General features: G+C 37.8%; 1 protein-coding gene across 4 annotated transcripts; it reads right to left on the minus strand.

The window, feature by feature from the left end:
- Window positions 1–741: 741 nt before the first annotated feature.
- On the minus strand, window positions 742–22,943 carry CLDN18 (claudin 18). Of its 4 annotated transcripts, none has more exons than XR_011854336.1 (6): window positions 13,424–13,712; window positions 8,247–8,411; window positions 5,700–5,838; window positions 5,095–5,205; window positions 2,980–3,761; window positions 742–2,819 (listed from the first exon to the last, which is right to left on the minus strand). XR_011854336.1 is itself a non-coding variant. In XM_072143451.1 (5 exons), the coding sequence occupies exons 1-5, from the start codon at window positions 22,856–22,858 to the stop codon at window positions 3,614–3,616; spliced, it is 783 nt and encodes a 260-aa protein (XP_071999552.1). In that variant the 5' UTR covers window positions 22,859–22,943; the 3' UTR covers window positions 742–3,613. The 4 variants fall into 4 exon arrangements, 2 of the variants coding, with proteins under 2 accessions (XP_071999552.1, XP_071999551.1); XR_011854335.1 differs by having other exon boundaries at window positions 742–2,719; window positions 2,780–3,761; XM_072143451.1 differs by lacking the exon at window positions 13,424–13,712 and adding an exon at window positions 22,639–22,943 and having other exon boundaries at window positions 742–3,761.
- Between the last annotated feature and the right edge of the window lie 2,152 nt (window positions 22,944–25,095).

Here is a 25,095-nt window from a genome sequence, read left to right on the forward strand (position 1 = left end):
GCACAGCTTTCATTACTCAATAGCACTGTTAGAGATGTATGATGTACTGTGATTGGTTGCTTTGGGGAACAAAGAAAACATTTTCCTTTAAGACAACTAAATACATTTGCACCTTAGGCTTAAAATTACAGAAATCCCATCAGAAATAAAAGTTGCATACAGTAGCCAATAAAACACACATTTTTTTAAAAAGCGCAATAACAAGCAAAAACATTATATAGAATAAACCTTCCAGATGCCGTAAGCAATGTATTTTTTTTTTACAAAGAACATTCTATATTCTATACTTAAGGTTTACATTTATGGAAAATTAGAATATCATAACATTAAAGGGATATTCCCATCTCAGGTATTTTTGATTTATCCACAAGATATTTTCGAAATACCCGATAGATGGGGTCACACCTATGGATCTTTATCTCAAGAACCAGAGACCACTATCTTGCAGATGGAAAGGATGAGCTTGCAGGCTATTCTTCAGTCAAGACTACAGGAAATTCCAACGAAGCCTAGCACCAGATATGGCTAGTGTGCCTACGATATGGTAAAATTGCCTAACTCTATAGGGTCCGTCCAATGAGACCTCATGTTATTAGAAGTAAGGGGGTCCGCACGTTATCTGTGTTAATGAAGCACTGATGAACCTTCTAAAAGGTCTCTATCGCTCAAAGCTACATAGAAGTTAAAGGGGTTGTCCAGAGTTTGAAAAAAATGGCTGCTTTCTTCCAAAATAACAGCACACACATGTTGTATTTACAGAACCCTGTTCTGGGATCCCCAAGTATTCAGTCCTCTCCCACTCATAGATTTTTCCTCTACCCTAATTAATAATAATAGTTATAGACATCTTTATGTTTGTGCCTATTTATTTAAAAAATATACGTAATTTAAAAAATAAAAAACAGAATAATTGAGACATTCTTACAAAACGAATTCATCGTGTTGTTTATGCAAAAAAATTGCAAATCAATAAATGAAGAATGATGACTTATCGGTGGCAAGGGGACCGTTAGAATTTCGTTTTCTTCCCCAGCGACATCTCCGGCATAGAAATGCCTCGGAATGCTATCTCCTCTCCAATATTTATGTTAACATGGAAAGGTACAGGGCTTTCTGAAATGAAATCCATCTTTATTCAAAGAAGAGGAGTAGAATTGCAAATTAAATTGTACTGATATTCCATAGAACCTTAAACTGGCACAACTCGCTGATTGTAGGTGGCAATAAAACCCCCGGAAAACTCAATGTTTTGCTTTCAAAATGCAATAGAAATGTTTTCTCAATGCTCCTTTCCTGCTCCTCTATAAAATCTCATAGTACTTTGACAGTGTGTAAAATCAGAATTTATTTCTTCTTTAACTCACTGGGAGAAATGCACTTGAGTAAAGTCTGCAGAAGTTAAACCAGCGAGAGAGTGAATAGAGATGTACAGGACACCAGAATGTGAACCGCTTCATTGAATATCTCCAAAAACCTCTTAAAATTCCCTTCCCTGCTTTCAGCGTACATTGCGGCATTTCCATCTTTATAGATTTGACCACCTGTATTAGAAGGTATATTTTTTATCATGTATAGAAACTTTCTAGAAGTTTTAGGATTTTAATAAAAGTGTCCTGAACACACCTGATGTGAGTAGCCATAGAATTCTGGTGTATCCGATGATATATACTCTACATATATAGATATAATATTCAGCATTTTGGTGTGTTATATAAGTCACATATGATGACCCCTGTCATGGATGCCTCTTGGCTAGCAATAGATGATGAATCCTTCAATATTTGATTAGCTGAAGCTTCCCCAAATTTTTAAATGGGCTCAATCCAGGTCCGAATTGAATGAGTCAGAACTGATTTTACTCCTATTGTCCTGGAAATCGGTGTGTGGAACCCCTTCTAGTGCTGATTTTCGTTTTGTTCAATTTATACAAATATATTTATTAGGGTTGGTGTTAAGGTCAGCATTTACCCTAATTCTAACTCTATCCCTTATTAAAAGTTCTGGGGTAAGTAGTAGCAGTAGCCACAAGGTGTAAAAAAAAATGTGTTATTGAGGAGCAAGCAGATAGCACCTAATTTATTACAATAACCAATGCTGGTTGGTTATGTTTTTAGAGTGGCTTTTGATATAACTTTTGAGGTTGGATGGATCTAAGACATTGGAAGAGATTCATTACACCTTCTCCGACAACTTTCCAACAGAGAAAGCAGATAAATCTCCCTATACCCAGCACCCAGCACGCCACTTTGGGTGTGAACTTTGGGTGGCCTGCCAGAAAGCTGAGGGAGAATAGAGCAGAAAACTCCATCACTTTAGACCTGGTCTGAGGTCCAAGTGGTGGCGTTTGAGCCTGATCTATTAAAAGGCAGAAGCCTCTTAGTAGATATGGGCATTAGAAATCAGGCAAAAGGAATTTTAAGATTGGCATGTAAAATTCTCCCTGCTTTATATAGAAAAAAATGGTAATTTTGTCTGTTTCAATGTTTTATTGCATACAGTTCAGAACCAAAAATATTACTTGTAAAAAAAATTGTACACAGATTTACTAAAGATATTCTAAAGAAATACTTAATACAGAAAATGCACAGAAAGTACAACAAAAATAAGCTGTCCCGTCCTTTCTTCATGTCTTACTTAATGTCAGGCTGTAGGGGAACTGGCTGGAGTAGGACCTTCCCCTGTATTGTTCTTCTACAATAAGACACAACTATTGCTAAGCCTTGCCCCCTTTAACTAAGCCTTACCTCCTTTGACTAAGCTTTGCCCCCTTTAACTAAGCCTTACCTCCTTTGACTAAGCTTTGCCCCCTTTGACCAAGCCTTGCTCCCTTTGACTAAGCTTTGCCCTCTTTGACTAAGCCTTGCTCCCTTTGACCAAACCTTGCTCCCTTTGACCAAACCTTGCTCCCTTTGCCTAAGCCTTTCTCCTTTTGACCAAGCCTTGCCCCTTTTGACTAAGCTTTGCCCCCTTTGACCAAACCTTGCCTCCATTTACTAAGCCTTGCCCGTTCAGATAGCCTCAAGTTGAAGATAGAACAGATCATCAGAAGATTACCTCCTTTGTTCTGTGAAAAATGTTTTAAAGGCTATATATTTAAGGATCAAGAGGATCCAATGGGGGCAAGATTATCCACTATTTACTTTCATAATTTTTTTAGTGTTCCTTTACTCTTAGAAGAACAACCCCTTCCCACATATAAAACTGTTTCATGTTAACCCTACCCAGCTCATAGCAATGTCAATGTGATATGGTCACCGGTGGTCAGTGCAGTGATGTCACCTAGAGACAAAAGTGTCATCATGTTCTTGTCCTGTGACCATTTAGACTCGCTCCACCTTGACATTATCTATACTGACATTGAATTTCTAATAACTATTACAAACAAAAACTATTGGAACAAAGAATTTACGTAGCTCTAACTTTATATATACAAATACCATAATTTTACTAAAGTTGGGATAATGTATATGGTGTGGAATTCAAGATTCTGATGTAGGCAGATCAAAAAGACCTTAACTTGTCTAGTCAGACAAAATGGATGATGCTTGGTACAGGATCCTTTGATTTGCTTCTCAGAAGTTACATCACTTTAGATAAAAGGTGGTCATTCATATTACACATAATCGTATTTTGAAGGGTAGCTCTTGCCATCCTCACTGCGTCGGGACTCATTGTAAATGGATTTCTTGCTCTTCTCTTCATATGCTGATGTCTTGTAGCCAGGACTTTTGGCAGATACATGGTAGGAAACAGCTTTGTAACTATAGAAAAGAAAAAATAATTATGTCTATTATTTTGAGCTGGTGTGTGACCTGTTTCGGATTTTGCAATTCATTTTTTTCTGATTCGTTTTACAAATTGACCTGGTTAGAAAGGGAGTGTGGCTCAGATATAACAAATGTGTGAAATTAGAGAAAACATTATGGGACACATTCATCACAGCTTATATGCCTAAAATATCTATACAAGCCGTGATGCAGTGCCTGGAATAGCGACTTCTCTGCCCTCTATGCCCAATGGGTTGGACACAGCCAGGTCAGAACTGTTTTCTGGTGGAGACTGTAGTGAATATATTGGGCCTAGGCATTCACACCCCACGTATTCCACTCTCTGCCCCAACAAGCCTAAAGTGTTGTTTGGGGCGGAATTCCAACAACTACATGGCCTATCTGCCAGAAAACTTTGGCTTCTCCATGAGAAAGCACAAAATAATGGGTCTTCCACAAATGGTCTGGATCAAGGATACCATAGTTGATATCCATAATATGAGTGTCAGTTGTTTCTCCCACACCATTTGGTCTTAGTATCAGGGTCCGGCATACTGCAAATACATAATACTCCTTTATCATTAGGATGTTGATTACTTAATTATTCCATTGTATTTTTTCTTTGGTCTTTCTTCCCAGTTTTGGGATAAAGTAGGTATTAAAGGTGTTGATCAAGTTAAATTGATTGTGGGTTTTTTTCCCTTTAGGTTTTATTTGAAATTTGAATATTTATTTGAACACTACTACATGTTAAATTGGTACTATACATCATTGCCAAGTTCCTCAAGTCCCAGCTGTCAAACAGAGCCAAAGTCTCAAAACTTCTTGTAGTAACTGATTAATTTCATTACTTACATGTATTTTAACTCTCATACAATATGACTTGCAGATTGTAGATATTATAGATGACATTTTAGATATCACATGTTGATGAAACAATACTAAAGGAAATGTGCTAACAAAATCCATCATGAAAAAACAGAGACACTTACTCATAGATCCAGGCACCGTGGTAATCTTCTTATATCAATGGCCTCTTTCCTTCTAAAGTCAACTTTTAAAATTATGCTAAAGAACTGGGGCGGTGCCTGGATCTATGAGTAAGTGTCCCTTTTTATCATGCTTGATTTTGATAGTAGCTTTCCTTGAAAAGTCATGATTTTCATCAGTAGCTGTCTTCATTCAATAGGGCATCCAAGAGTAAACTTGTATTTTGCCATCTATATTACTATTTGAACTTCAGGAATCTTTCTGGTACTCATAATAACCCTTAAAATGACTAAAAATAAATCTCACTGCAAGAAAATAAAGTGACATATACACTTACGTGGTTTCCTCAGGCATGAGACCTCGGCATGCTATGCACATCATGACACCACCAATCAATGTAACGCCACCGGCAACCCATCCAACAAACAGAGCGGCTCCAAATGTATATCTACAAAGCAAGGACATGATATCTATTGTTAGGATGAGATGAGCTATGCAGAGTCTAATGTACAATCAAGATGGCAAAAGAGCCAACACTAATGATGGTACACATGATAACAGTTTCAGAACTTATGTTCCATTCTATGAATATAAGTTGTGTTTTGGTTGAGGAGGAAGTCTATGAAACTCTTGAGTACTGTTCTTGACTTGTTAGTGGCTATTTGTAGAGCTGAATGAAGCAGAAACATATATACTTGACTGCCTCTGCTTATAAAGGATCCCTGTTCTTATGATCGGTGGGGGGGATAATCAGTTGGACCCCCTAACGAATAAGACACTTATCTCATATTTCTTTGAAACAGGTAGTTCTCTTAGAAGAACTCCAAAGAAAGAGTCTCAGCATCATGCTGCACTTCTTTAGACATTATACTAGGTTTGTCACTGCTTTTGCTGGATTGTTCTTTTATACCTCAGTGATATAAACTAAAAATAACCAATTACCTTGTCTGAAGTGTCTGCAGACCTCCCATACCTCCCATTCCACTGATGGCTCCACCTGTATACATACTGCTGGTTGTCATCCAGAAGTTGGTCACCAGCATATTAGCAAAGACGGATACTCCAATAATAGAGCATAGACCTTTAAGAGAACAAATAAGATAACATTTGCAATTATTAAAATAAAAAAGACATTCACATAAGTGCATTGACAGAAATGGATAAATCTGTCTGCGCCCGAATTCTGATGTAATTTGCACCAAAAAAAAGTGTCTGAGATTTATTAAGAGTTTAAGACCATTTTATAAATTTTTTTGACTCATACGAAAAGTGGTGTGGCCTCAAGCAAAGGGGGCGTGGCTTCACAGTGAGAAGGCCTTGCACCAAATACATTAAACTAGACCAACAAATAGAGGTCGCAAAGTATGACTTGACAGTAGAGATGAGTAGAGCCGATGGTCAGGTTCGGGACACCCCCTAGACAATAATTGCTATGGCTATTTGTTAGAGCCGCAATCCAGCAATGTGTCCGGGTCAGGAGGCCAAAACTCTGAACCAAACCATTGGGTCTGCTCATTTCCACTAGACAGTCTTTAACTACACCAACATCAGTCACAGTGATAAATATGGTGGAGTAGACTAGTGGTCTAGTCTAAATCTGCACCGGCTTAATTGGCAACACTTTGATAAATCTCCTCCAATATGTAATAAGAATGCGAATAATAAATGTTTAAATAGAAAGATGGCAACATTTAGAGGGGGCGTTAGGTTTTTTTTTTGAGTTTTAAAAATAATATTTTGTAAGTAATGAAAGAAGTCATACATACAGCAAAAAATCATAAGCAGTTTACATGTCTATTACAGGCGATCCCCTACTTAAGAACACCCGACGTAAAGACGACCCCTAGTTACAAACGGACTTCTGGTTATTGGTAATTTACTACACTTTATCCCTAGGCTACAATGCTCAGCCAAAAAAAATTTGTCTGGAGCTGCAATTATATAATATACAGTTTCAACTTACGTACAAATTCAACTTAAGAACAAACCTACAGAACCTATCTTGTCCGTAAACCCGGGAATGCCTGTACTTTTCATGGTGATATAAAAGTATTATTCAGTAATTATATGTCATCTACTATTGCCAAGCTTCCCTTCCCTTTAAAAATAAAGGATTACAATTAGCTCAACGTTATGGTCATTTTTCTTAGAGTCTACGTCCAATATGTGGTGTCAATTTTTTTTTTTTTTCGTAAGTCTAACAATTATATTCTGAGGGGTTACACTGATTTTTCTTTAAACTTACATACATGTTTGTGTCTGCACAAATCTGGTGTACATGTAACGAGACAGTGTTTCTGCCATGTAAAGGATTGATGAATAACCTCTGATATCTTCACCATGAATACTAGCCAAGGGGTTGGTTACTTAGATATCAGGTAGATGGATCCACATGCCTGTTTTTACATTGTATTAGGATATTGATCCGTAATCTTTCCTTTCCTTATGAAACATGTCTGCGTGTCCCATTACACTGTCATTATCTACCTCTAATGCTATTGACATAAGTCCTGCTTCATGGAGCATACAAATACTTTCTTCCTTTCTTTCTTAGAAGTTAGATTTCTTCAACTTTCCCTTAAATACTGCTCTCACTACATCAGTGAATGATAGGTGAAAATGTTAACCTAAGAATATATAGAATGTATAAAATCGTGCTATCAAACTCGTAAGTTTTGTTGTTCCAGTTTCATAAGACAAAAGCAGGTGAAAAAAGTTTAATATTATACTATATGTGATCAGCTATTCTATGTCCAATGTTAAAATTAAGCCATCATATTGTATATGTAATTCAATCTACAGAGATAGTGTATAGAGAAGGAGGAGCTAACCAGATTGAACATAGTGTCCTATCTGCAGGCAGCATGTTCTAGAGCAGGAGGAGCTGAGCAGATTGTACATAGTGTCCTATCTGCAGGCAGCATGTTCTAGAGCAGGAGGAGCTGAACGGATTGTACATTATGTGCTATCTTCATAAAGCATGTTTTAGAGCATGAGGAGTTCAGTGGATTGTACATAGTGTCCTATCTGCAGGCAGCATGTTATAGAGCAGGAGGAGATGAGCAGATTGTACATAGTGTCCTATCTGCAGGCAGCATGTTCTAGAGCAGGAGGAGCTGAACGGATTGTACATTATGTGCTATCTTCATAAAGCATGTTTTAGAGCATGAGGAGTTCAGTGGATTGTACATAGTGTCCTATCTGCAGGCAGCATGTTATAGAGCAGGAGGAGTGGAGCGGATTGTACATAGTGTCCTATCTGCAGGCAGCATGTTATAGAGCAGGAGGAGCTGAGCATATAATACATAGAGCCCTATCTGCAGGCAGCATGTTACAGAGCAGGAGGAGCTGAGGAGTTTAAGTGACCTGCTGAGCCCAACCTAAATATGAAGCCTAATATGAAAATGTTATACTGAATTCTTTTGTTTCCTTCCTGAAACCTATGCATCAATGCTTATCCAATTGAAAAAGAAGTAAACGTTTTCTTACCTGCAACAATGAACAAAACTCCAGATGTCAGGGTGATATTGGCTTTGGCAGAATCTTCCATGCTTCCAATCCTGATACATTTTAGGGCAAAGATGGCAATGAGTAATCCAATAGCTCCAAGAACAATTCCTACAATCATCAAGGCTCTGACTGCCTGGAACATAGCTGTAAGGAGAAGGACATCCGGGTCAGTTGCTAGGCTATAATATCTTTACCACCCCGTTTACTCAAAAATAAGATACCCCTGAACATAAGACCTAATGCAATTTTTTTGAAGCTTTGAAATATATGAACTCCCCTGAAAATAAGAACTAGAGACAGTTATTGCTGGGACTGCCCCCAGCACCCCCCTCATACATTAAAGGGGTTATCCAAGGTTAATAAATATATTAGTGCCGGGCTGGGGCAGGTTTTTTAAAAATAATAAACGTGTACTCACCTCCTCTGGCGCTGCTGGTGTCCCTGGCCGTGGTCCGTCTGATCTGTGCCCCTGTTTGTTTACAAGGGCACAAAGGGAGCTCCCATCCGACACCATCTCCCAGTGCCCTACAATGCTGAGAGATAGGGACAGATGGGAGAGGCCGGCCACATCTATAGGCCGGAAGCTCCCTGTGCACGGCTTCTGTGCCCCTGTGAACAAACAGGGGCACTGATCAGACGGAATGTGGTGCGGCACATCATCAGCGCCGGAGGAGGGGAGTACATGTTTATTATTTTTTAAAAATTCATGGGATAAAATCACTGACTGTTGAGTTGCGAATGCTACGAACAGAATACCTAGACAAGAAGGGGTCATTGAAGGAAAGTGGTAAACATGAGAGATTGGGGCTCATAGAAATGAGTCATAAGAAAATAGCATGAAATTCAGAGTTTGTAGATTTATAAGAATGTTAGAGAAGCTGTTGACATAATGGATTTTAAATTAAAAAATGTTGCTTTTTGTTCACAAGACTGTCTTACGATACGATGACTTTGTTACATACAGATTGGGCAACAGATACAGTTACATACACATTGCAACAGGTGTTTTTGCTGATGTATGTCATGAAATGACTACAGTATATTAATAAAACCCCCAATTAAAATGGGGGGGGGGTTGTTCAACAGTAAATGTAAATTCATGGTCATGGAAATATAAGACAGCCCCTGAAAATAAGATCTAGTGCATCTGTAGGAGCAATAATTAATATAAGACACTGTCTTATTTCAGGGATGTGTAATAGCTAAGAAGAAGCTTTTTGGGGAAGTTAATGCTGAAAAACAACATATTCTTTAAAAAATTGCCTTTCAAAGTATTCCAACAAATGAAAATGTGTTATTATTTGCTGCAGATCTTTGTACGGAATTCAGTGTTTGCAATGAAAAGTTTGAACCCCCCCCCCCCCGCCCATTTCCGCATCAAAACAACGTCAGAATTTCGGCAGCTTCTGTTGGTTTCTGCTTGTGTAATGGCTGCCACTTGGCATTTACCAATGGTCTGTAAGGACCTGCTTTAGTGTCCCAAGTCACCATGATAGGTTCCCTTTCAGATATAACTTCTTACACAAAAAGACTAAAATATCCTATGTGTACATTTGTTAGATTCAGTTCAAGTCTCTGTTTAAAAAAGTAATGAACGGAGGTTTAACGCATCAGTTAAAAATCCCACTGACATCAATGTAAACTTTATATCATCTATTATGCACTTGTTTTTTTTTTTATGGAAAGAATGAGGATGGCTATAGCATTTCTTTTCTGTGTAAAAAAAAACACATGGATAACACTTTTTTACATTGACATCAATGGAAGATGGATAGCTAGAAAGTGTCAGTTTTTATTGAAAAAGGTACCTTGTCGCACAATGGAATAAAGACACCCTACTTTTTGATCACAATTGGGAGTTACGCCTCTTTCTTGCAACACTTTAACTCATATGACTATGTCATACATAGTAATACATAGACTATCCCATAATGTTCTGCATAAAGAACAATAGTGGGAAAAGGTGAAAAACAAAAGCAGCAAGGGACATCTTGCCTAACCTTGTCGGAAACCCTTTGGGGGTCATGTATCTTTATTTTGGAAATTTGGATCTGGAAACTTTTGGGTTTTGAGGGTGTGAAATCTTGTATTTAAATTTGTTTATTTTTTCCAACTTTTTCCAAAAATAGTCACAAATTTTTTTGTGCAATCTAATTAAATTCTAGCATCCTAAGCCAGTATGGGAGTGGAGTGTTTTTGCTTACACATTTGGGGTCATTTATCTTTACTTTTCTTTCTTTTTTTCTGTCTTTTTTGAGACTTTTTTGGCACATTGCAATTTTTTCGACTTTTTGGGGACATTTTAAAATGTGCACTAAAGTCAGACATTAGTTTATGATCAGTAAGACACATTAATCTTATATTCCAGGGGCCACATTTATCACTCGTTTTTTCTGTTGTTTTTGCGCCTTTTCATTCAGGCGCACCGTTTTTGGGCCATTTTTGCGATTAAACGCCAAACTAGCCGCGCAGCAAAAATAAGCAGCTTTCCCTCATCTATCTTACCAATCCAGATGTTTTGCTGCGCCTAATGATATTCATCACTTGCAACGTTTTCATTTAGGCGCAAAAACTGCCGCAAAAACACTCCAGCCTGAAGGTGGCGTTAACTGAGAAGAAAGCACTGAGCCCCTTTGCAAAAGAGCTCATTTCTAGCAGCAAAGCTCAGCCAGACACTGGAACATATAATAGATACATTAGATACTCTGCAGACAGGAGCTGCAGACTCTATTTACAGTTCATCACCTTCTATTTACAAAATATTCTGCAAAACGCTGAGCTCACAGCAAGAGCAAGAGAAGTTTGCAGAAGCTTGCAGAAGTTTGCAGATACTACAAACAAGTGTCCCCCATCTAATTCTGCACAGTTTCTGAGGGGGGTACTGTGCAGAATTACAGGGGTGCAGCAGGAGACCAGCACTGGGGGATCCCCTCCAGGAGAAGCCACTGCTGAGGAGGTCACTGGGTGCAGGGTGTCACACACCTGGGTGCTGCTGTGAGTGTTATCTTCATTCTGGGCTGTGGGAGAAGCAGAGAGGAGCTTGTAGCAGGATGACATGTAAGTGCCCGAATCTAACATTGCGCCTAAACTGTGCCTAAACTGTGTTAAAGTAAAGTGATTAATAAGAGGCAGAAAATATACTTATCACAGATGGTTGTAGCTTGTGATAATTCTGGCAAAACAAAAGTGATAAATGTGGCCCCAGATGTTCAAATATGACATTTAGCTTTTCAAATTTTTTGGCACATTTATCGACGAAAAAAACTCCAGGCGAAACTTACTTAGGGAAAACTTAGAAAATAGAAAAAGGTAACTTGAGACATTTGTGTGACATTTTCGAGACATTTGTAACAAATGGTGCAAATAGAAAATAAAACATTTAACGCAAGGAAAAAGTGAGATTGATAAATTACCAAAGTAGTAGATGGAAAAAGGACAGGCAAAAACAAGCCAAAACAAACAGAGATAAGATAACTGACTCCCTCTCAGTTCTTTCCAAGGAATAGTGTGTTAGGCGCAAAACAAAGCATAATATCCAATGCACCAAAAAATGCTAAAAAAAAAGAGAAAATCCATTTGATAATTCAGCCCTATTGTGTTTTGGTGATTTTTCAGACATTTTTTGTGTATGTTTTGGGACATAATGCAACCAAGTGTTACATAGAGACATGTCCTAAAATACAGTATCACACATATTACAAACAATACTGTTTTTGTTGCAATTATTTGTAGATTTGCTTTTATTTCGGGGTTTTTTTGAGGCATGCTCTAGTTCTGATATATTTATACTGTATACTGATATATTGATTACATACACACACATATATATATATATATATATATATATATATATATATATATATATATATATATTTAGATATAACCATAGAACCTAAAAAACACCAGATGTCATGTGATGTCATGTGAATTAAATATACATATATATGGTTATATCTCTTTAGAACTTAAAAAAACACCAGAAGATTTGAAATATATAATTTGTACAACTTTTTGCTGATGCCTATGGAGTTTTCAATTGATTGATTGTAGAATTCTCAAAAATATTAATGACAAAGTTTAAAAAAATTGTAAGAGACTGGGAGAATTGGGAGGGAAGAAGGGAGCAGAGATAAATCTTTTACTTTGTTTTATTATTTTATGTTTCTGTCATCCTTTTTTATTATTGTAATGTAAAATTGAAACATTGGCAAGAGGGAAAACAATATGATATTTGTTTTATAGTGTAATTTAGTCAAATGTGAAATTTGTAAAAATGTTTTAAAAACAGCAAATGAAATACAATTTAAGAATTGAAGAAAAAATTGGGTGAAAGAGTCATTATTACTAAAAGATTGTTAAAGATTGTTAAGTACACTTTCAATAGAAATTAATTATGTTTTTTCTCATGAAAAATCTATCTAAGTAGAACATTTGTATAATAAGAGACTAAACATTCCTATCACGGCCCCACTATTCACGGACAGGGTGTGGACGGCATTGAAATTATTCCTATATCTGATAAGGACCAGCACACCTGCATCACTGGTGATAAGATGTGTTCTGCTTTGTAGAACAAAAGGGCAAATTCAATTCAGGGCGCTACTTTTATCAGCTTTCGAAAGGCAAGGTTAAGGAACTTAACTTCTGTTTTGAATAAAAAAAAAATACCTCCATATTCCATAATTTGATCCAATATTCCTTAATTATCTCTTTTGCTTTTCCAGGCATTTGGATGTCATGTGATTTAGTTTTCCAACTTCATTACTTTAATTCTAACTATTCCAATTCATTTCCAATAAATATGAGTATGACTAGTACTGATTTACACTACACAAACTATCTAAGATAAAATCTTCTATTTTAACACATTTATTACTAGGCTCTCATGATGATAGCGATAGATTAGAATATCTGAATATAAATGTTATCCTCGTAATTTCTCATAAGGTGATGAGGTTACCTAAGTTGTTTCGAAACAAAATCACAATTATATTAAACGGTCAATTCAAGCCTATTCTTCTTTTCATAAAATTGGAAAAAAAAACTATTAACATTTCAAATATATAATATTTTAAATTAATTATTAATGCTATAACATAGAAAAAGAATAAATAAAATAATTATGCTATGATAAAAAAAATTAAATATAAGTTGACCTGGTAACCCAAGGATGGTGTAGTAGGGTCGGCACTCTGTGAATCCAGAGCTTTGTCGTACACAGCTCCTCCATAGTCCCTGGTACTGGAAGACTGCAGTCACTGGGTTATCATAGAGGTCCTGTGTGCTCCATGGATCCAGACCTGTAGCAGCAATAATGCCAGCAAAGCCCAGGGCTGAGACTACAAAGCCCATCGTTTGGCACATTGTGACCGACATGGTTGGGAGCTGTTGAAGGTCTCAGCTGGTTCTGTGTGCTTCTCCTGATCTACTGGAATCCAATTCTGAAGGACAATTATAACCTCCTCTCTTTGCTACCTGCTTTGTTTGCTCAATATGTTTTCATAAGATATCACAGTTTCGCCCTCATTGTGGGTAGTGTGTGGTCGAGTTTCACATGACACAATGCAAAACTAAGATATGGGCACTAGGTAGGGGAAATGGTGACAACAGGGCCACAAGGTTATGGCGTCATCATGAAACTTTTATCAAGAGTTTCTTTTTCGGCTGAAATTGTTACTGGTTTTGCTTTGGCGCCTATATTTAGAAGTTCTCTTTTACATATATACTAAATACAGTGCCAATGGAGCCCTTTGGGGTCAACACTTGGTTTTCATATATTTTGTTTATTCCACAATCATCAGATGTAATAACATTTCTCCTAAATTGAGTGTCTTATCCATTCAAATGGTCATATTTAATGTTTTATTTATCCATTTCCAATTTTTATCAATCTAATACCTTAAAGGACATCTACCACCAGGTTAAAGGTTTGTAAACCAATTGACATTGACATACTGGTATGTGCCCCCTCTGCTAGGATCTGCTCTTCTTTAAGCCTCCTATGCCCTTGTTTTTCTTAAAAAAAAGGCTTTAGAATTATGCAAATGAGCCTGTGAGTATCCAGGCTCCATTAACACCTATGGAGCAAAGAACCCCTCAAGTTCATTTGCATAATTTTAAAAGCCTTTTTTTAGAAAAAACAGGGAATACAATGCTAAAAGAAGAGCAGATCCTTAAGGGGGTGCACACCAGGGGGTGCACACCAGTATGTCAGTGTGCTTGGTTTGCAATCCTTAATCCTGATGGTTGATGTCCTGAAGGTTACTGGGATTTGAACCAACATCTTGATATTTAATTGATTATTTAGACATGTTTGGTGTTCTGTACTATTTTCAAGGTTGTTAGACCTATGGAAGAACCTAATTTTAAAGGGATTGCTAGGGTGTGCCGCTCTTGTTCTTGGGCTATTTCTGGTATTGAAGTAAAGCCATCAAAGTAATATTGCAATACCATATACTCTAAATGACTAGGGTCATATTCCTTTCGAGAAACATGGGGCAGGTGTTTTAGCCCAACCACAGGAATATGTCCAAAATTCACTGCATTCAGAAAAGACAATGTAGTGAGCTCCTGAACATCCAATGTACTACTTTCCTGATCTGACAGCGTTATGTGAGATTGGTCAGACTGAATGCCAACGCATGGAACGTGCTTTGTTCCTCAATCCCTTACTTTTACATATATCAACTCACAGCTAAAATCACATAACATTGGAATATCACTGAATGATTGAAATTGATTATTTCTATATTTAACTAAATTTGGAGGGTTTTAGTTGGGGCCTAATGCGGATCCTATTTTTAAAATTTTCTTTTTGAAGCTGCCATCACAACATTACTTTTTTATTCACATTTTTTCCTATTAAAAGCAGAGGTAATTTTTTAAGGTAAGTCATCATTATTTTTACATAAAGCGACTTAATGGCCGCCAACCGGCCATATGTCCGTGTCAAGTAGCTGAACGCTGAACCCAAACCCAACAGAGGGTGCACTCATCTCTCCGCTATCCATTGTATATTGTTGGTGATTGGTAGTCACAGGAGTGGGATACCTTGCAACAATGGCATTTGGCAGCTACACTTAGGAAGGAGCAGGAAGCAGACAGCTCCATCCATAGAGTAGTGGCTGGATGCAGGACTGCAGACATCCCTCCCATTGACTTTAGACACTACGGATAAAGCTTTCTACTATGTGCTCTATCCCTAGGTTAATAGAGGTCGTCAATGGGGGTGCCAGGTGTTACGTCCCTCCCAATAAACTACAATTGATTTATCATATAGCCCATCAAATATAGAGATAGTGGAGATATGTCACACGTATACTATGATAAGCCTCCACACAAATTACATGACACGAAGATATACAAGAACAAGTCAGTGTGTATAGGCTAAAAATATATACATTTTATTTCACAAGAGGACAAAAAATGATGACCTACATCAAATATAACAAAACCAAACAAAAGCTAAAAGCACATCCATATATCATATGGACCAGTGAAGATAACAAAGGTCCATAAACAACCACAGGTGGGGAAGGAAATAGCTGTCCCACCACTCTCTAAGAAATCTCTAGTACAAAACGCTCGTATGATAAGTACAATAAGAAACAGGTCACATGGTCAACTAACAACCTCAATGGCGTCTCACTATAAAGGATAAGTATAGGTAAAAATGAAGATAAATGCATATGTCTATCCTAGGAAACACCAAATGATGAAGTATAATGATGGAAAAGCACAATGCAAATGCCCACTGACCATGGAACCCAATGCAAAAATGTACCAGTAACCAAGTATGTGGTGGGGAAGAAATATCCCACACTTGTGGTAGAAGGCACCCCACGCATTACGTTGCAGCAATGCGACTTCCTCAGAGGTAAGTCATATAGTCTAATCATATAGCCCAGGAACTCCTATGGCCCAGAAAACCAAATTAGTAATCTATAGCATCTGTCTGACATGTTTTTCACTGCATTTTTCACAGAAAAAAACTTTTGTCATCTTTAACAGCAAAAATAATGCAGCATCCCATGCAGTTTCTGCTGTCATGAATAATAAAATCATGATGGAAAAGAGCCATTTTCCTATTTACTGTATCCCTATCGGGAACAAAAGGTAAACAGAAGATTTTCCAATGACTGTTAATATTTAGTTTCCGCAATGTTCCTTCAGTTTCAGAAGAACATAATGGAGACCAGTAGCACTGACCAAAACGGCCTTTGTGACACCAGCCCTACCTGAGCTTTTACCCTAGAAAGATAAGTTTACTGTAAAGTATAGGATCTATTCTAATGGAATTTCCCATAGCTGTGATTGCAATACTGGAAAGACCAATTTGGCTTCATTTATGTCACAACATGTTGTCACCAATTTTAATCTTTCTGTTCCAATATTTGGCATGATACATGGTAACATAGCAGTGGATGAACTGACATCTGGGTGTTGTCATTTTGCTTGGCAATGAGGAGATTGTCCATGTATATTGTGGTCTGGCAATGTCAACTTAGAAAGGGCAATGTCACACGCACTCCATAAAACCCATGATTGCTTAGTTTGGATGGACAGCCAGGTCAAGGAAGATTTGTGGTCATCTAAAACTTCTTCCATTTAAGGATTATGGAGGCCACTGTGCTCTTAGGAATTCTCTGAGCTCCTTGGGCAGTTCCTTATACCTCATGATTCTCTTGTGCTCTGACATGCACTGTGATCTGTGAGGCCTTATATAGACAGGTATGTGCCTTTCCTAATTAAGTCAAATCAGTTTAATTAAATCAGTTTAATTTAATTAAACATAGCTGGACTCCAATGAAGGAGTAGAACCATATCAAGCAGGATCAGAAGAAAATAGACAACATGTGACTTAAGTGAGTGTCACAGCAAAGGGTCTGAATATTTATGACCATGTGATATTTTAGTTTTTATTGTTTAATAAATTGGCAAGAATATCTACATTTCAGTTTTTTCTGTCAAACTGGGGGCAGAGTGTACATTAATGAGCAAAAAATAAATACATTTTTGAATCTTTCCAATTGACTGCAATGAAACAAAGAGTAAAAAATGTAAAGCGTTCTGAATAGTTTTTATACCCACTGTATATTATTTTATATAGAGTGGATTGATGTGTATCATTATTTAAAGAGGACTTGTCGGGTCAATTTGGGACCATAAATCAACTACAGGTCTTTCCATGTTCTCAATTTAAATCTTGGGTGTGAACAGGATGAGGGGGGTGTAAGTATAACTTTTTTTTTTTAATGTACCGACTCTAAAATATCATATAGGTCGATTTTGGACACTAAACTACTGGTCCGTAATTACATGCAGATGGTTTAGAGTCCCATATCGCCAAACAGGTTCACTTTAATTATTGGTAATTTTCCACAAATACAGTATAAAGTTTCAGAAGTACAAAACTACTAAACTTCCCTTATTTTCCCTCCTTAAAGTACTAAAAAGTTTTGAACCAAGGCATACACTGCCTACTATGCTATACAGTACAGGTCACAGTATGGCATTGTACAGTACAATACAATGCACCATTTAGTAGCCGCTGCAGTATGTTTCCATTCATTGGGAACAGTTACCCCCATGACCATCCAAAAACCTTCTTGGTTCGGGTTATAAAAGAAAATAACAACAACAGACTATATAAGACCTTGCAGGATCATCCATAATGTCTGAATCACTAAACGGCATATTGTTTCTATATATCCGAGCATTGGGTTTTATATGGTATATGTGTACCTATATAGGTACTTTTTAATGCATACTTAATGTGCTGTACAATTGTGCTATTCTTAATTTCTATATATCCACCCAAATGAGTAACTTCCTCTTCCTGTACTTAAGGTGCTGAAGAATAGGGATAGGCCCTCAATAACAGATTGGCGAGACGTGAAACTCCCTACACCCCCACAGATCAACTGTACTTAGTAGCTGATAAACAGAGAATGGGAAGCTTAGCTGTAGTGACTCAATTCAGCCACTAGAGTGAGAACGAAGCTGTCTGCATCCTGTTCTATTCTTTGTGTATATGCTTTTTAGAAGCGCTGATCTGTGGGGTCCTTGGTGTAATCCCCCCCTCCCCCCGTTCAAATATTGATGACTTAGCCTTACGTTGGGGTGGTCATTTAACATTAAAGGGGAATGATAGGCACATTTACTAAGTTTTAGCCAGTTTTCTGTCAGACTTTGCACATTCTTTCGGTGCAAACTGCTTGTGCAGGTATTTAAGAAGTGTCTGCACCACATTTGTGTCACATGCGACCCTTTTGTGGCGCGGCTGCGCTAGTTATCATGCAACACAAATTAGGGGGCATTCCGGTGCTGAGTCGCACCGTGTGACAGATTTAACATGCAAAGGTGCACCAAAAAAAATGTTGGCGCCCCCCAAACTGCACATAGTACAGACTGCACTGTTCTTAGTAATTGTGCCCCATCGAATCAAAATAGTAGCCCAATCATTCTTTTTAAATTAGTTTTAAAACTAATTTTTGATGAGCAAATACCATCCACAAAGCCCCTATTCTTATAAAGGCACTGAAAGGAGAACATTGGGCTTATTTTATCATTACTTGATGGACAGCCAGAAAATACACAGACATTTATTAATTCATATTCATATTTGGTGCACTGCCTTTATAAGATTGACCAAGAACTTCATAAACTTTCATATACCTTTGACTCAGGCCTAACGAACGTTGTGCACTCTTGGGCTCACGGACCGCTGTTTGCTTCCAGTGTGTCATCAGCATGTGAGGTCTCAAGTGCCAATGACAATGGAAAGGAGAGCTGCAAACTGGAATAGGTCCTGCTCTCTAACTTGCCATTTTGGGCAGTCGGCTCATTCATAACACAAGACCAGATAAGGACATAGGAACATGTGGTGAAAAACACAAGACCAGATAAGGACATAGGAACATGTGGTGAAAAACACAAGACCAGATAAGGACATAGGAACATGTGGTAGCCGCAAAAAACAATGGCTAGAAAATGTCCCCATTATATGGTTGTGTGCATGAAGCCTGAAAATTGAGGTTTTCTCTAGTAAATTTGTGGCCATATTGTCTTTGTGCACATAAAGGTTCTGTGTTAACTGAATAGATCCAATGGTCAAAAAGTAAGATCTTTCCTTAAGGAGACGTGGATATGAGATAGTTATCTTTATGGAGAAAGAGAGTTAAGGGGGGATTATGGAAAATATGCAAAGTTTTCGAGGATGGCATAAGGAAAAACAGAAGGCGACTGACATCAAGCTTGACCTACAAGAGCCTTATGACATTAAAACCATGTGGGATTAAAACCAAACCAATATATCTATTCCAGAAGGAACAGACTCCCAATTGTAGACATCACTGTTTCGACCTGGGTGGGTCTCTTCAGAACAGCGTAGGGAACTGGTTTGGCTAAGTGAGAGGCTTGTGACTAGGGTCAGGAAGTAAAAGTTCTCCTTACAGAGTCTTATAGCCATTGACACTACACTAGGGGGTTCTGGGAAAATATGAAAAGTTTTCTAGGTTGAGATAAGGAGAACCAAGCCTCTTTACCTACCTTGTAAGGTAGCTTCTGGGAAATATGCAAAACATTTTCCAGGGTAGGACAAGGACATCATTGCCTCTTTTACTACCTTTTAATGTAGCAAATGAGGCATTGTTTTTTTCGTCCCATCCTGGAGAACTTATTTGCATACATCCTATTAAAGGCAACTTTCCACTTTTTTTCTAATTATTTGGAAGCTGTTAACCTGCTGCTGGGTCCTGTTGGTATTTTATTGACTTGCTAATAAAGGGAGTAATTTGACAAGGACAGATTAAATTATAAGTCTTCAAGCCTCTAAAAATTTAAAAAGAACCACACAGGTTCCCAAAGTTTCAACAATCAAAATGTAGACTTCTGCTATCATAATTGTGTAGTATATTCCCTCCAATAATACAAATGAAATAATATATATATTTTACTAAATCTTTATTGAGTGCCCCAATTTTTTTAATTATGTATGAATTTTAAATATTACTAAGCAGTACCAAGACTGTTGCTACAATTTTTAAGATGTACAGGCGGCCCCCTACTTAAGGAGACCCAACTTACAGACGACCCCTAGTTAAAGATGGACCCCTCTGCCCACTGTGACCTCTGGTGAAGCTCCCTGAATGCTTCATATTATTCCAGACTGCAATCATCATTTGATAATCCTAGGTCCCATTACTTCCAAAAAATTTGGAAACTCCAATTGTCACTGGGGCAAAAATATTTTTTGTCTGGAACTAAAATTATAAAATATACAGTTTCGACTTACATACAAATTCAATTTAAGAACAAACCTATGGAACTTATCTTGTAAGTAACCCGGGAACTGCCTGTATAAATATCATAGTAAAATATCAATTTTATAGACATATGTCTACAATATTTATATGCCTGTTAGGAATATATTAATACTGAGTGTAATGAGACAAATATGGCCACTAAGTTCCAGAGTGTTTTCAGTGGCTCCGGCTAAGACTATGGAAATGATTTATCACATTTTTGGCGTTCCACATTCTTTTTTGTGTGGTGGATCTTCACTTTTTGCCGCTAAGACTCACTCCCTGCAAAGTTTGCAGCACTGATTTATTCTGTGTTTTGCCTCTTATCATAGTTTATACGGTTGAAAAAAGACACTTGTCCACCAAGGAAACTTGGTTTAATTTAACATTAAATGATTTGAGAAGATCTGGAATTTAAATTGTTGCTCAGCTTTCAAAAAAGCCACAATTTTAGAAGCAAAAACACTCCATTGCTGGCATAGACTGCTGGGATAGCATGTGTTGCACTTAATAATTGAGACTCTTTTTGAAAAAGTTGAAAAAAACCCCACAAACTACAAAGCAAGGTTTAACACACACTAAGATAAATTATACAAGCACAAACACCTTTTGAAAAGTAAAAATGTTTTTAAAAAAATTAAAACCTTTGAATTTGAAATGCTAAGTTTTCTATATACAGATTTATTGATAATCCTTGGTCCCATTACAGCAAAAAATTTTGAAACTCCAATTGTCACTGGGACAAAAAAAAAAATTTGTCTAGAACTTCAATTATAAAATATACAGTTTCGACTTACACACAAATTCAACTTAAGAACAAACCTCCGGACTCTATCTTGTACATAACCTGGGGACTGCCTGTAATTATAAGTGATCAGTAGGCAAAATCCAACAATTTTTCTAAGGCTATTGCACTATTTTCAACCCCAAACAGGATTTACATATGGCGGTTATGCAACCTAAAAATTTGTTTAATTAAATGAAGAAGTCTTTACTTTCTATGTTTCCTTCTCTTGAATTTACTTCTGGATTTTACTAAACTAAACTACATCAAAATATGTAAATTCAGATTTAAAATTCACAGAAAAGGGCCTTTATCGGTGTCATTATTTTTTTGTTTTTAAGCAAATATTTTAATTGTTTATGTGCTGTGCGTATTTTGTTCATTCATGTATTTGGTCATTTGTTTTTATGTATTATGTTAGATTTTAATATGTATAGCGATGCATTGCCTGAAATTCCCTTTGGGATTAAGGTCTTATTTAACTATGAAAAAATGTCATCTTCTTACACAAATCAAGCATCTTAAATTATATTGTCACCACTAAAACTGCAAAAAAGTGAAGCTGCATAAGACAAATAATACAGTTACACTAGTACTAGTGATAATAATCATAGTGGTCTTGGTGAAAGCAAAAAAAAAAAGTTTGACTAATATTTATCACATTTTAGAACTAGCAAAAGACATAACAACAATGCAAAAATATATGAAATAATTTATACTTGTGAATATTTTCTATAACAACTGTAAACCAGAGATGATATATATGGTTCAGGCTGAGATCTCAGAGAAGTTACCCAGTAGGAAAAATTTGTATGGACATCCCATGAGGAAATAAAAAAAAAAACATTTCAGAAATGGAATAAGTAGAAAGCTATATTTGAATATGGCAAATAGGTGAAATATTCATTTTTGTTTTTTTACAGAATTTGCATGGATATTAATAAATGCAATTCATATACAGTGAAACCTCTTTGAGCTGACCGCCCAATTTCGTACTTAAAATTTCCCTCTTAAAGGGGGTGGTCTGTTCATAGGGGAGCAGCTCCCATAGATTATAATGGGAAAAACATGTTTAGGGCGAAAGAGTTTTCTGAAGGGCTGGTCTTCTAGAGAGGTTTAAAACAGTCGGAGAAATTTCTACTACAAATCTGCCATGTGTGAACATATGCCTTTTGCACCCTAATGTTATACAACTGTCAGAACCCGAATGGGTCATTTAACCTCACAATCACTGGAATCAGACATCACAATTATCAAATGGAACAGAAAAAAAATGCCTCACCGGGTAATCCAAGGATTGTGAAATATCCACGGCATTCAGTATAACCAGAGCTATCTGTGATGCAACTTTGCCATAAACCCTGGAAATTGAATGTTTGCGTCACCGGGTTATTTTGGAGGTCCTGAGTGCTCCATTGATTCATAACAGTGGCCGCTAGTATACCGGCAAAACCGATAGCGCCAAGGAAGAACCCCAAACACTGGCAGAGTGCTAACGCCATGATGCCACTCTACCTGTCTCTGTGCCCACAAGTTTCTATTCTAAACTAGTGTTAATGCAATTAGCGGTGAAGCTGCAGGGATGTTGTATTTTTACACTTGTGTTATATACGTCACATATTCAGCAGTCCAGCTGCATGTACGGAGTGACCGCCCCAAGCCTAATCTTATGTAGGCAGATAAGTGTGACTTTCAGTACCAGGTAGCTTTTGTTGTATCAGACTCCCTGTGTTTACCCTGAAAAACTATTTCTCCACCCCGATCATAATTATGAGTAACATTCATTGTAGAGTAGAGTTTATCGAGCAGAAAGCTTTGCTGCAATTATTTTCAGGATTTCATTTAAAGGCCTTGATGTGTGGAGAATTGTCTATTTTCTAATAGAATTTAATGGAACTGTAGATGGACAGGACGTGTTATGAAAAAGTCAAAAAGCAGACAGTCAAGTACCCAGTGGATACATAGGACGACATTTATCAGAATCTGGGTGCGCCAGATACATGAATTCTGGCACACGGATTTCATGAATCTGGCGCCTCCTGCACTTCTCTGACAGAGTGCACCAACCTTTTTTTGGTGCGCCCTTAACATAGGGCACGTGACACACTTCTGTCAGCCACTGCATGATAAATGTGGTGCACTGTCCAATGTGGTGCACCGAAATGCCCATATCAGTGCAGGATTCTTTTTATGTTGGATATATGTATATATATATACACATGTGAAAGCAGTTTCCACTAAAAATAATGTGCAAAGTCAGACAAAAAACTGGAGCAGGGACTTTCTTAAATGTGGGCCATAGTGTAGACGAGTGGTGGCGAACCTATGCCAGAGGTGGCACTCAGAGCCCTCCCTTGCCATTATCCCAGCCCAGAGTTCGCCACACAGGACTCAACGCCTCTTGCTGTCCCAGGCTGCCCAGGGCCCCGGAAGAAAGCTACAATGATAATCCAAACTTCTTCCTTCTACTGTATTGGTGTCCTCAGGGGCCTATACAATTTAAACCTGTGACAGAGCAGGGAGTAATAAGCTACTGCTTAAATTGTCACATTGACACGTTGCAATAAATACCTGAGTTTTGGTTGTGGTTTGGGCACTTGGTGTCTAAAAGGTTTGCCATCACAGGTGTAGACCCTCTTCAAGTATACAGTAGCTATAAGATAATGATTCCTCATTATTTAATTTGACTCGGACTGCTCGCTGAATTTAGACATCAGCGGGCGCAGGTCCAGAGTCTACAACAACGTCTTAATAGGTGGCTCAGTTTTTTACTGGTCCTGCACAAGCCGCGGGAACAGGACCGGTCAGGGACACCTGGAGACCCTAGGGAGAAGGGAGATGTGTTTATTACCGCTTCTCCACTCCTTACAGCATCACGCTGAAGTAGCTTGATGCACGGAGGAGCAGACCCTGTAGACTCGGCTGTCATTCACTGAAAAAGGCAGCTTTCGTTAGGTCAATGTCTGTCTTATTTAAGGTAGTACTGGAGGCAAAGTTTTCCTTTTCGCAGCCCTGGAAGACATATTTGCATATTCTTTACCCAGAATCCCCAGCAGGGCATGCATGACCATCAAGAGTTTGTACCGCTTAAAAGATGATCTGAAAAGGCAATCTCCATAAGGACAATAAACCCTGACTCTTAGGATAATGGCCTAACCAGTTGTTCTCTTCTAAAAGGAAAAGACACCCAATTGTAGAAACGGCTATGGAGCCTTCATCAGTGCAGTCCTGCTTCTCATTCACATGGCACAGTGTTCTCTCCATGTGTAATCCTGGCTGGGTAGAGATTTTTAGGGTTCATGTAACATCTTACAGTCACTTCAGGGACGACTTATGTCCCTGGTTGTCCCCAGTGTCCACCAACACCTCTGGGCCTGCTGATAATGTACACAGTGAAACAGGTGTTGTGGGAGCAGGGTAAGTATGCTTTATTTCTTACATTTAGGGTTTTTCTGGTGAACCTGGTAAAACGGGTGGGGGGGGGGGTGAGTGTTGTTGACTGTATAAAGGAAAGCTAGCACAATAAATCAGGGACACTTACTCATAGAGCACTCAGGCACCGTGTTTGTGTTAATCTTCTCATATTTTTTATTCATGGCCTCCTAAAATAATCTTTTTAAATTGTGCAAACAAGCCAGAAGGGTTCTGGAAGACATTACCATAGCTCATTTGTGCTGTAGCTTCACAGGCTGTTACACTGTCTAACCCCTCCTCTGCTCCCTCTGCACTTCCTTCTCCC

This window comes from Engystomops pustulosus, chromosome 3 (genome assembly GCF_040894005.1).
Source record: "Engystomops pustulosus chromosome 3, aEngPut4.maternal, whole genome shotgun sequence".
NCBI lineage: Eukaryota > Metazoa > Chordata > Amphibia > Anura > Leptodactylidae > Engystomops > Engystomops pustulosus.

Excerpts from the sequence above, each read along its gene's own strand:
- CLDN18 (XM_072143451.1), bottom strand. The coding sequence starts at position 22,858 with ATGGCGTTAGCACTCTGCCAGTGTTTGGGGTTCTTCCTTGGCGCTATC. Across the intron at positions 5,839-8,246 it reads AGTTTTGTTCATTGTTGCAG|GTCTATGCTCTATTATTGGA; the intron begins GTAAGAAAACGT and ends GTTCTCTTAAAG. Across the intron at positions 5,206-5,699 it reads CTGCAGACACTTCAGACAAG|ATATACATTTGGAGCCGCTC; the intron begins GTAATTGGTTAT and ends CTTGCTTTGTAG.